The 12460-nt window shown below is 43.3% G+C and overlaps 1 protein-coding gene across 4 annotated transcripts in view; it reads left to right on the top strand.

Moving 5' to 3' along the window:
- col12a1b (collagen, type XII, alpha 1b) overlaps nt 1-12460 on the top strand; it is an 89101-nt gene that overhangs the window by 60783 nt on the left and 15858 nt on the right. For all 4 annotated transcript variants that reach the window (XM_023974405.2, XM_023974401.2, XM_023974402.2 and 1 more), the window contains 17 exons: nt 284-426; nt 1901-2030; nt 3031-3173; nt 3862-3991; nt 4620-4739; nt 5074-5226; nt 5388-5504; nt 6707-6859; nt 6949-7023; nt 8192-8331; nt 8513-8636; nt 8944-9087; nt 9533-9697; nt 9832-9870; nt 10055-10193; nt 11560-11702; nt 12304-12413. In XM_023974405.2, the coding sequence (XP_023830173.1) occupies nt 284-426; nt 1901-2030; nt 3031-3173; nt 3862-3991; nt 4620-4739; nt 5074-5226; nt 5388-5504; nt 6707-6859; nt 6949-7023; nt 8192-8331; nt 8513-8636; nt 8944-9087; nt 9533-9697; nt 9832-9870; nt 10055-10193; nt 11560-11702; nt 12304-12413 (2168 nt within the window). The remainder of the gene's footprint in view (nt 1-283; nt 427-1900; nt 2031-3030; nt 3174-3861; nt 3992-4619; nt 4740-5073; nt 5227-5387; nt 5505-6706; nt 6860-6948; nt 7024-8191; nt 8332-8512; nt 8637-8943; nt 9088-9532; nt 9698-9831; nt 9871-10054; nt 10194-11559; nt 11703-12303; nt 12414-12460) is intronic.

The following is a 12460-nucleotide window of genomic DNA, read 5'->3' as shown; positions in this document are numbered from 1 at the left end:
CTTCACATAGACACTATAAAATCACTTGGTTACTAGAGACTACTTCCCTCCCCCTTTTTTTTTTACTGAGCTACATCCTGTTTGAAACATAGCAGTCTATTAATTCTCACATTTTCTTGTGGTATCTTCACTTAGTTAGTACTCTTCTAAGTAAGGCATTGTAAAGTAAAATCAGAGTTGTTGTTTGTAGAGTAAAATCAGAGTTGTTGTTTTGTGTTTTTGAGGTTGTATATATAATTGCCCTCCCCTCTCTTGACTTTCTCTGACCCTTTTTGACCCCCAGTTCCACGAACCCCTCCTAAGAACATCCAGATCTACAACCCCACTACCAACAGCCTGAACGTGCGCTGGGAGCCCGCCTCTGGCCAGGTGCAGCAGTACCGCATCGTCTACGCACCTCTGTCTGGAGACAGACCCGCCGAGACAGTAAGTTCTCTAGTTGCATCCCAAATAGCACCCTATTCCCTATGTAGTGCCCTACTTTTGATCAGGGCCCATAGGACTCTGGTGAAAAGCAGTGCACTATATAGGGAATAGGGTGCCATTTGGGACTTACAAACGATCTCTCTCCACTGTTAACCAGAGCCTGTCATTATATTAAGAGGGGAGGCTCGTTCACTCAACCGCTTACTCTCCCTGCTCAGACCAGTCAGAGGGAAAGGTAAAGTCCACTTAAGCAATAAAAGTGTAGAGTAGGGTTGCTGGGTTCTACGTTTGATGAAGATATCGAAAACCCTCACTCGAAGAGTTTGTTAGGAAGTCTGTTTAGAAGCTCCACAGATGGCATTCCCTTAGCAATGAGGTTGGTGTTCATTAGGCTAATGGGGAAATCCAGACTTTTTGGCTTTTAATTCTCTGTCTATCAGCATTGATTTTATGCACCGATGCGATACACATATCTTGGATTACAGGAGAAAGATAGAGCTAATTGGCCTACAAACAGCTTTTACTGTACCACTAGCAGTTTGGAAAATGTGCACATGCACATCTGCGATAGACATAGATGAAAATCGTAACGTTTGATGTTTTGGCCTTGGTTGGACGATAATGAGGCTGTTTTTATTGGAATGTTATTTGATGCAGCAGTAGGCCTTAAAAATGCCTCATGCTAAGAGACAGATTTTTTTTTACCAAAGCTTTCGCTAGCTCAGCTAACCTCCTGTCTATTCTCAATCAGGCTCCATTTTGTAAGGAGGACAGCCTTATGAGTGCTTTTCACAGGAAATATACTTTATTATATACCTCAGCTACCTGCATGTCTTCTCCATCACTCTTTCAACTATGAGATTTTCAGTTAAATCCTCAGATAAGCTTTAGATGAAGGTATTTAGCATGATGTAATGGCCGTCCCCCAGACAAGTTAATAGATAATGTGCTGCTTAGTGACAGTGGTGACCCTGGTGATATGATGAGACTGGGCCCCACTGTTGTTAGAAACAGGGGTGAGATAGATACAGTACACGTTGAGGCCTGTCCAATGACAGAGCACCGGTCTCGTGGTGTTGGTTACGTCTTTGCATTTACCAGACGATGGATGCTTCATAACACTCATTTGTTTATCAATCACTTCTTAGCTAAATTCATGTATTTGTTTAGCGTTTTAAACCTCTTCAGGGCTTTGTTAGTACTTCATGTTAACCTTTGGCACTAGGCTCCCTCCAAGAAGAATCTAGCATGGATTAACAGTGAGCTCATTATGTACGTTAGCAGTGCCAGAGCAGTATGTAATGCATGAAAAAGGTCATTTGAATACGAATCCTTCTTCCAGGATGCATCCCAAATGACGCTCTATACTAACGTAGTGCTCTAAAATAGGGAATAGGTTTCCATTTGGGATGCAAAACAATCTTCCTCTCTGGGAAACCATCATTGTGATCTATGTCTTATGACCTCTCCAAAGGTCCTGGTCCCGGGAAACATCAACAACGCGTTCCTGGACTCGCTCATTCCCGACACGCCGTACTCGATCAGTGTCCTGGCTCTGTATGCCGATGGGGAGGGCTCACCAGTGAAGGGAGACGGCAAAACATGTGAGACCTGAATCCAACTTTGTTGTTTACATTGATACTACTGACTCATGCGACTCTTGTTTACATTGATACTCTCGACTCATGATTGTTACTAATGCTTCCACACATATTTGCTTATACTATAGTCTACATTCAAGTACACACACACACACACACACACACACACACACACACCACATCACACACACACACACACACACGTAGCTATATATAGTGGTGGTTACTAGGTCAAATCAAATCAAATTTTATATGTCACATGCTTTGTAAACAACAGGTGTGGACTAACAGTGAAATGCTTACTTACGGACCCTTCCCAACAATGCAGAGAGATTTTGTTTTAGAAACACGTAATAACAAAAGTAATAGTAAATACACAATGAGTAACGATAACTTGGCTATATACACAGGGTACCAGTACCTAGTCGATATGCAGGGGTACGAGGTAATTGTGGTAGATATGTACATATACAGTAACTAGAAGTAAAGTGATTAGGCAACAGGATAGATTATAAACTGTAGCAACAGCGTATGTGCTGAGTCAAAAAAGGGTCAGGGCAGATAGTTTGGGTAGTTATTTGGTTAGCTATTTAACTAAATATTTAGAAGTCTTATGGCTTGGGGGTAGAAGCTGTTCATGGTCCTGTTGGTTCCAGACTTGGTGCATCGGTATCTCTTGCCTTGCGGTAGCAGAGAGAAAAGTCTATGACTTGGGTGGCTGGAGTCTGACAATGACAATTTTGGGCATTCCTCTGACACCGCCTGGTATAGAGGTCCTGGGTGGCAGGGAGCTCGTCCCCAGTGATGTACTGGGCCGTACAAACTACCCTCTGTAGCACCTTGCGGTCAGATGCCAAGCAGTTGTCATACCAAGCGGTGAGGCAGCCAGACAAGATGCTCTCAATGGTGCAGCTGTTTAACATTTTGAGGATCATGTGGTGTGCAGCGTTGCTAGGTACATGTGTTTGAGTGTAACCCAGTATTTTTGCTGTTGCTGTTGCAGTGCCCCGTGTTGGACCTAGGAACCTGCGGGTGTTTGATGCCACCACCAACACTCTGACCATCGTTTGGGACCACGCGGAGGGCCCAGTGCAGCAATACAAGATCGCCTACGCCCCCACCACTGGAGACCCCATCACTGAGTTTGTGAGTTCATAGGTTGGATACCATATGGCACCCATAGGGCTCTGGCCTAAAGTAGTGCACTATATAAGGAATAGGGTGCCATTTGGTACACATACAGAGTCTCTCTCGACAGACTTTCACGTAGCAAGGAACTTAAAGGTTTACTCGAGGGACGAGTGAGTTCATGACCTAAACATGTCTCTTTTTATATTTGTCTGAGTTGCAAATCAAATACACTCCTTCACACTCGCATGAACTTACTGTTCAACGTGTTACTACTGCCAAAGCACTGTAGGCCTACAAAGTCTTACTTCAGCGCCTGTTTGGTTAACTCCAGCAAATAACTGCTGATTAGTAAGACGAATTAAAGGCTCAGTTAGATCAACATTATCACACATTACGTTACATTACGTTGGATTATTAATGACTTTAAACACAGAGCTGGAGCACTTTAGGGCAGCACAGCAGCACTGCATAATTATTCCCTAATAAGCCAACCATTGAGTGACATAACAAATGCATCTAAACGAGAAAGGTCAGGAGAGCTAACCCTCCAGTGTTCCATGAGGACAGGGAACTTTCATTAATTGCCTTCTTTTTGCTCTCTGCTGCAAGCCTAGAATTAGTGCATAGCTTCCAAAAGTAATTCCATAATTATGTTCCTTTTTTAATGAACTGACTAAGTTCTCTTTGGTACCTTTCCTCACAGACGGTTGTTCCTGGCAACAGAAACAATGCCATCCTGCAGAACCTGCTTCCTGACACTCCCTACAGCATAACTGTTGAAGCCATCTATGCTGATGGAGCAGGGCCATCTCTGATCGGGCCCGGACGCACAGGTAACGCAGTTAGGAAAAGTGTTCAGGAAGTGTTCAGTCTAGTATACTGTACACCTGACGGTCTAGCTAGAGGGACAGAATTTCCAAGCCTGATGAACTGAGCTGGGAGTGAGAACTGGAAAATACTTACAAGAGCCATACCATACCGATTCCCCCAAAAATTATTTTGAAGAGTTGGGAAGATTAACAGTAGAGGCAACTGGGAAAGCTCAACGACTGGTGAACAATTGCCCCGAGATACACAAACAATAGAAACTTTATTTCTTGGCTTTAAAAGAAGCACCACTGTGGATGAGCCTCGCTCCAATGGGTTGTCACCACCCACGCAAACCAACCTACCCACTACCCAGGTCAGCTCCCTCAGCAAGACTATGAAAAAATCTATCCAGTCTAAACACATGTATTACTCATAATAGTCTTCATAAACTGAGGAGGAGGAAAAACAACAGTGGCTGCTGTAGACTTGGAGCCCAGGATATGCTGTGGTAATGTGGTGACTTACTGCATTGGGGGCTAGCTATTCTGGAAATGGGGTCATGGCCTCACTTGTTGTTGGCCGTAATTGCCGTGACTGATTGAATGTTGACATGTGTCTGCTCTCTCTGCTGGTGCTCTGCCTCTGTTATAGTCGGCCTGCTGGAGCCCTTGAGCCTGCGCGTCTCAGACGAGTGGTACACCCGCTTCCGTGTGGCCTGGGACCCCTCGCCGTCTCCAGTGCTCGGATACAAGCTGGTCTACACGCCTGCGGGTGAGATGACGTCAGACTCTGGGCCACGCCTGTGCAGTCATGAGAAGGGACCCATAACACCCTGAGTTACAAGACTTCTCAATATCATGCTTTGTCATGCAGGGTTTTATATTTCATTGTCCATATCAACCAACCACACTTTCTAGTACAAAGCCAAAGTTTATTAACAACAATGAACAAGTAATGATGCAGAATAATTTTCATGAAATCATACCTTTACATTTCAAATGAGATGATTTCAGGTTTAGATCAGACTGCTCCTCTCCTCTCCGTATGAGTTTGTGTTGTAGTGTTGCTGTTGTAACGTAGAGTTTGCGTTGTGTTTTGCCTGCAGAAGAAGATCAGAGTAAGAGCTTGGACGTATTTGTGGGTGACGTGACCTCATACACCCTCCAGAACCTGCTCCCTGGCACCACCTACGATGTCAAAGTGTTTGCCCAGTATGGGGCTGGCATGAGCGGGGCCCTCGAAGGACAGGGAACAACACGTATGTGTTTGAATAACAGAAATATCACCTTGCTTGAACATCAATGCTAACCTGAAGACATGCTTAGTCCCAAATAGCACCCTATTCCCTGTAGCCTCAGTCCACTGTAGCCTCAGTCTTGAAGTCAGTCTGATCTCTTCTTCTTGTGTTCGGCTCCACAGTCTACCTGAACGTCACCAACATCGAGACCTACAACGTTGGCTTCGACAAGTTCTGCATCAAGTGGAGTCCTCACAGGGCTGCCACTTCCTACAGGATCAAGCTCAACCCTCTGGACCGTAAGTCTCAATCTTAAAGCCATAATCCTGAATTCCTGTTTCATCCAAACATTAATAGCAGATTTCACCTTTAAGCTTGGATAGATGAGACACTTTTTCTACCCTGAAAAATTGCTGCATTCCAATTGAGTATATGCTTCCTTTTATGTAAAAAATCTGAAGCCACAAGGAGAATGTTGAAGGGACATCAACACATGATGTATTAGTCAGTCACTAGTCAGAGATGCTATAGATCCTCCACGGATCAGAGCCACACCCTCTTCTGTGTTCAGAACATTGAAATGGCACTGTGCTGCGTGTTGAGATTGAGTCTAGACATTCACACGACTGTTTATCCTTAGCCCTCCCCTGTGTTTATCCCTCGAAGGAGAATGCATGATGTGGCGTTTTCTGAAAGCATACGTCCACCAAATTTTAATTGTATCTCTGACTGAAAAGATGACATCCTTTTAATTACTGTCTGCCTTTGAATCAATCTGTTTCATATTCACACATAGAACCGGGGTATAAACTGTTAAAAATAGGAAGCAGTATCGCAAGGATTTAAATATTGACATGATAGTCATTACCCATGACACATTTCCAAACTAAAGCCGTCTTTGCTTGTGTGAGAAAGACAGCTGCTGCAGAAAGCACTCCCCGAAGGTAAACAGTCCCCAAGTTTTGAGAAGCTAGCAACCTTTTAAAGATGCATCAGACATAGACAGAGGCAATGGTTTGTCTGAAGAGGAATGCAAACAGTGGTGGAGGAGCGAGGATCATGGCAAATGTCTCTGACCAAAAATGACTAAGCAATGACTATGGGAGCCTTAAGCAGAAAGGAGTCAGCCGAGGAGAGGTGAATGGGGGGATAATTCTACTTTATAAGGCCATTGTATTGGTCTCATGGTTCATTTGACCCCCCAAAAAACATTCTCAAAATATGTCTGCATTTCCCCCAAAACAATTCATATTGAATTACATGTGTAGAGTGATAACACAGATATTACATGTATTTTGACATTATTGTTTAACCGCAGAACTGTCAAATAACCCCAGCTGAATGGCATTAACTCTGGTTTGCGTACTCAGAGAAGACCTATGAATTTTATGAGGAGCAACGTTTCAGGCAGCAGCCTCGGCAGTCAACACATGTCAACATGTTTCTCTTCTCAACATATGTCTACATGTCTCATATTTCTCTTTGTGCTGTCTCTGTCTAGCCTCCAGTAAAGGTCAGCAGGAGATCACCATCACTGCAGCTCAGAGCCAGTACTGCTTCGAGGGTCTCTCCCCGGACGCTCTCTACAGCGCCACCGTGTTCGTTCAGACCCCCAACTTGGAGGGCCCCGGAGTCAGCACCAAGGAGAGAACCCGTGAGTATCTAAAGTCTTCAAAATGTTACTTTAAGTGTTGTTTTGTGAATTCTTGTCTATTTTTACTTATTGTTGTCTCTTTGTCAAAGTGGTCAAGCCTACTGAAGCGCCAACACAACCCCCCACTCCTCCACCACCTCCTACCATCCCCCCTGCATGGGCAGGTAAGCAGAAATGGCACCATATCCACCACATCCATAAAGCCACAGAACCACACAGAACCAGACAGAACCAATCATAACCCAACAGAACCAATCATAACCACACTGAACCACACAGAACCATACAGAACCACACATAACCATACAGAGCCACACAGAACCACACATAACCATACAGAACCACACAGAAACACACAGCACTGCATCCACCAATGCTATGGAATATTTGAGCTTCAAACCAGCTGTCAGCTTAAACGACATCCGAATGGTTTTATTTGTGTGTGTWTTTAGTGCCATCAGAATGGTTTTTATTTGTGTGTGTTTTTAGTGCCATCAGAATGGTTTTATTTGTGTGTGTTTTTAGTGCCATCAGAWTGGTTTTTATTTGTGTSRGTTTTTAGMGCCYTCYGAAMGGTTTTATTTGTGTGTGTTTTTAGTGCCATCAGAATGGTTTTATTTGTGTGTGTYTTTAGTGCCATCAGAATGGTTTTATTTGTGTGTGTTTTTAGTGCCATTAGGTGAAAGTAATAAAAAGGCAAGTTTAGAGAATATGCAAAACACTCAACATCTCATTATTTGGCAGAAGCAGAGACCTGCAGACTTCCTCTAGATCAGAGTTAGTGTTAGTGCCAGTTATTAAACTAATGGCTGCCACATGGTCCACACAGACCCCCAGGGTTTTTCAATGGAACACACCCATTAACTAATGAATAACCTAGGTGTCCAAAGAAGCTGTTTGTTTGATAAGATATTGTGTAAAACTTGTTTATGGACTCAGACTTGGAGGAAGGGGATTGCGAGAGATAAAAAAAATGTGCTCTACCACATCAGGCAGACATTATCTTTTGTTTTGCCAACTACTTTTTGTTCTACTAAGCGAGAAAGCCATTAAAGAGCAGTTCATTTCCAGCCCTCATGGTGACCAAATGTTTCTTGTTTTGATCGTTTTTTTCAGGAAAGTATGATCAATTAAACCAATAATTGCTATGTACAACTTCATTATGTCATTGTTTTCCTCGATGGTTTTGTTTTTGAGATTCCTGCAGACGTTTTTATTTTCGAGGTTGCCCACTCTCTTTCTGATGCCTGGTGTTCCAGGCAGCTCAGAGTCTGCGGCCTGCCATGGAATCTATGTAGTGCAGTTCATTGAGTTGTTTTTATTCTGCATCAGTGTGCAAAGGTGCCAAGGCAGATGTGGTGTTCCTTATCGACGGCTCGTGGAGTATCGGGGAAGAGAACTTCCGGAAAGTGGTGCAGTTCGTCTTCAGCATGATTGGAGCCTTCGACGTCATCGGATCGACAGGAATGCAGGTGTGTAGTGCTGTAAATAGAGGTATAAATCGTGTTACAATATGCTTTTAAGACTATAATTGTTAGTCAACTTGGTGATAGCTGTTCGTTTTAGCATAACATACCACATAGAATACCAGGTACGCTATGACATCATACTACAACTCCTCGTAATGCTCATGTCTGTTTACTTTGGAAACAGGTGTCGTTCGTTCAGTACAGCGACGAAGCAAAGACAGAGTTCAGGCTGAACTCTTACTCGGACAAGGGCAGCGGTCTCGCTGCTCTACAGCTCATTCAGTACAGAGGAGGAAACACTAAGACCGGTGAGCCTCTTCCCAAACCCAGCACCCACCAACTAGTCTCAGGTTGTAAACGTTACAATGACACCAACACGTTCCATGAGCCTGGTCCCAGATCTGTGTCTGCTCTTACCAAATCCATTACTGTCACTGGCATGATAATGAGTGACAAGGAGTTGGCATTATGGCACAAACAGACTGGCATTCAGGCCAAACATGCTTATTCTTTATAGATCCATCCACTAAATAGACATTGTTGTCTATTCAAAGTTATCCGATATCACACTAATTAAATTGACATTTTCATTGACCTTTCTTTGCTCTTGATCAGGTGTTGCTCTGAAGCATGTCAAGGAGAAGGTATTTACGTCTGAAAATGGAATGAGGAGGAATGTCCCCAAGGTTGTGGTAGCTGTCACAGACGGTCGTTCTCAGGATGAGGTGAAGAAAAGCGCTGCCGCACTGCAGCATGCTGGTAAGGGTTACTGAGTTTGTTGAACAGGAATCTTCCAGTCAAACCGTCAATCACAACGAGTGTGTTGTTTGTGTTGTTTATGTTGTCATTGAAGTATCTACAATCTGTAACTTATTAGAATCACCAATACACATAGTTGGCTATGTTAGTTTATAAATTGGGTGGTTCCATGGTATATCAGCCATGGTATATCAGGTCGTATACCACCGGTATGACAAAACATACATTTTTACTGCTCTAATTACGTTGGTAACCAGTTTATAATAGCAATAAGGCACCTTGGGGCTTTGAGGTATATGGCCAATATATCATGGCTAAGGGCTGTGTCCAGGCACTCCGTGTTGCGTCGCGCGTAAGACCAGCCCTTAGCCGTGGTATATTGGCCATATATATAACACACCTGCTCGGGCCTTATTGCTTAAGTGTGAACATGTTCCTCCTACAGGTTACAGTGTGTTTGTGGTTGGTGTTGCCGATGTGGATTATGCTGAGCTGCAGAACATTGGGAGCAAGCCAAGCGACAGGCACATCTTCGTTGTGGACGACTTCGATGCCTTTGCAACTATCCAAGACAACCTTGTGACCTTCATTTGCGAAACCGCAACATCATGTGAGCTTTTTGGGGTCTTTTTTATTTTGGATAACACTAAAATTAATCGCTAACTGCTAAATACTTTATCTCCCATGAAAATAAAATCTAGAAACAAATTAAACTGTTGCTAATCTTTGATATTATCTTCACAGCTTGTCCCCTGATCTACCTAAATGGATTCACATCACCTGGTACGTATGCTCAGATGATTAATTATGTGCATCCCAAATTAGAACCAACTGCAGAAACAGCATGCATTATTTCCTCATTATTGTATATGAGGAATTTCTAGAACTTCTTAGAATTTCTTAGAACGTCCTAGAACTTCCTAGAACCTCCAAGATCTTAATAAGACTTATTTACCTTGTGTTCTAGGCTTCAGGATGCTGGAGGCATTCAACCTGACAGAGAAGACCTATGGCTATATCAAGGGAGTGTCTATGGAACCTGGTTCCTTCAACAGCCACACAGCCTATAGACTCCATAAGAACTCCTTCCTGACCCAGCCCACCACGTGAGTCTGAGATACCATTGTCTTGGATTAGATAATTCTGGTATTTCCCCCCAAAATTCCCAGTTATTCAAGGTTTGAGAATTCCCGGAATCAGCAGGGAATAATAATCCAACCAGAATTTCTGGATAACCTAGGCATTTTGTGAAAGTTGACCAAATTTTGCAACTCTACCATCGTCTCTGGCTTGGATTGGTCAATTCTACATCTTGTGGTTGTATGTCTGGCTGCTTTTCTGAGCTAATGGATTTAAGGGATAATTGAGTTGCAGCACAAAACCTGCCAGCACTTGCTGTGGATCTCTAGTGAATTACATGTCATTACAATGCCCTCAGGGAAACATGCTGGAAAACATTAGCTCAAAACCATACTTAGCTGAGCACGATTTGTTAATATATTCCCTAATCATTCCATATGCTGTGGCTGACCTTGTCATGGCTTGATTGACCTTTGAAGGAAAGCAGCACCTAGAGAAGCATTTGATCTGCAGAATAAAAACATCAATACTTTTTTTCCAACTCCACTGTAAAAACTGTAAAACCAAGGAATTTGGGGAAAGTTGCTGTAATTTCGCAACCCTAATACTGTTTGTTCAGATTCTAATGATATTCTCAGACTGAAAGCTTGTCTACGGTCAAGTGGAGGAAGACTGACGAGATGGAGGTCAATGCAGGGAGGCAACCATTAAGAAATTATATGTTTTCGAACGTTACTTTTTTGTTGGTCCTTTCCATCATGTAAAAACTGTATAAACGTGGGTTTGGCACTTGGATATAGCCCAGGCCGCTAACATGACACGTCTTGCCCAACTATGTTCAGACAGACTGTTAGACCCCATTACCCTCTAAACTAGGTCAATAGATTTACGACATCCTGTTAAGTGTTAAGCAGTGATCTGAAGTTCTGGCATATTGTTCAATCTGAAGTTCTGGCATACTGTTGATTTCACTCAGCCCACGTAGCTCAGAGACATCCAACTCCACTGTCTATCTCCTACATCATACATCTCTAAACGCTTTATCAGCTGCACAGTAGGCCTATCAAATATCCCCGGTCAGCTTAACATTCCACATAGTTTTACCTCTGTTTTTTACTCAAAGGAACAAATTCATCCATCACAGTGCTACATAAACATATGGTAATACTGTTTTATCCATTTCATATGTATATACTGTACTGTATTCTAGTGAAATCCTATTGAACTATTTCTGTACATATGCTATTCTATCCACGTATTCTTCAGATATCCATATACTGTCCATAATGTCTATACATCCCATCACATATATACTGAATATTGATGGTGAGTTGATTTTGTAGTTTTTGAATGGTCAGTCTAATTGTTGGTGTTGCGTGGGGGTTTGAACAGAGAGATCCACCCTGACGGACTACCTCACTCCTATACCATCATCATGATGTTCCGTCTTCTCCCGGACACACCCACTGAGGCCTTCGACATCTGGCAGGTGTCCACCAAGGACGACAAGCCTGAAGTCGGGGTCACCATCGATCGTAAGGCATTCTAGCCTCTGACTTGTGCTGAATGGTTGCGGTTGTGGATTTGAAGGGGTTGAGGGTGCAGGGTTACAGTAATAGGTTACAAGAGGTTCCTGGGGCTGCATCCCAAATGGCACCGTATTCCCTACATAGTGGGCCCTGGTTGAAGAAGTGCACTACATAGGGAATAGGGTGCCATTTGGGATGCTGCATAGAGGAAGGATGAAGTAGTGTTCTGTGAGGAGAAGATATCCAGCAGCTGTAGATATCTTTCTGTGGTCCTGTCTGATATCCTCTCATGGGATCAGTGAATGGATTGTAATGGGCTCCAGAGCCCAGGGCTGCATTGGTCTCCCTCAGTAACCACACGCAGCCTCATCCAACATCCTGTACTAGCTAGCTTCAGCTGGCCTTTATAAAGCCCCAACCATGCTGTTTTATGTTGTAGCTATCACAAAGCATATCTGTTTGTGCTTTCTGATAAACTATCCATTGATGATGGGGGAGTCCTGTTTCTAGTTTAGGAGCTTTGCATGACACCAAGTCCTAATGTGACGTTGGAGACCTATCTTTAACCTCTTTCTTTCTCTCTCTAATTGTGTTTTTCTCTTTTCAGCTTCTAGCCAAACTATATCGTATTATAACAAGGATACGAGGGGGGAGATCCAGAGGGTCACTTTCGACAATGATCAAGTGAAGAGAATCTTCCATGGAAGCTTCCACAAGGTAAACACTGACTGCTTGTCTGCGTGACTGTTGGGATTGGAGGAATA

The sequence above is a fragment of the Salvelinus sp. IW2-2015 genome, linkage group LG28, assembly GCF_002910315.2.
Source record: "Salvelinus sp. IW2-2015 linkage group LG28, ASM291031v2, whole genome shotgun sequence".
NCBI classification, from domain to species: Eukaryota; Metazoa; Chordata; class Actinopteri; order Salmoniformes; family Salmonidae; genus Salvelinus; species Salvelinus sp. IW2-2015.
The sequence above is the reverse complement of the archived record's forward strand: the minus strand, read 5'-3'. Positions and strand labels throughout refer to the sequence as shown.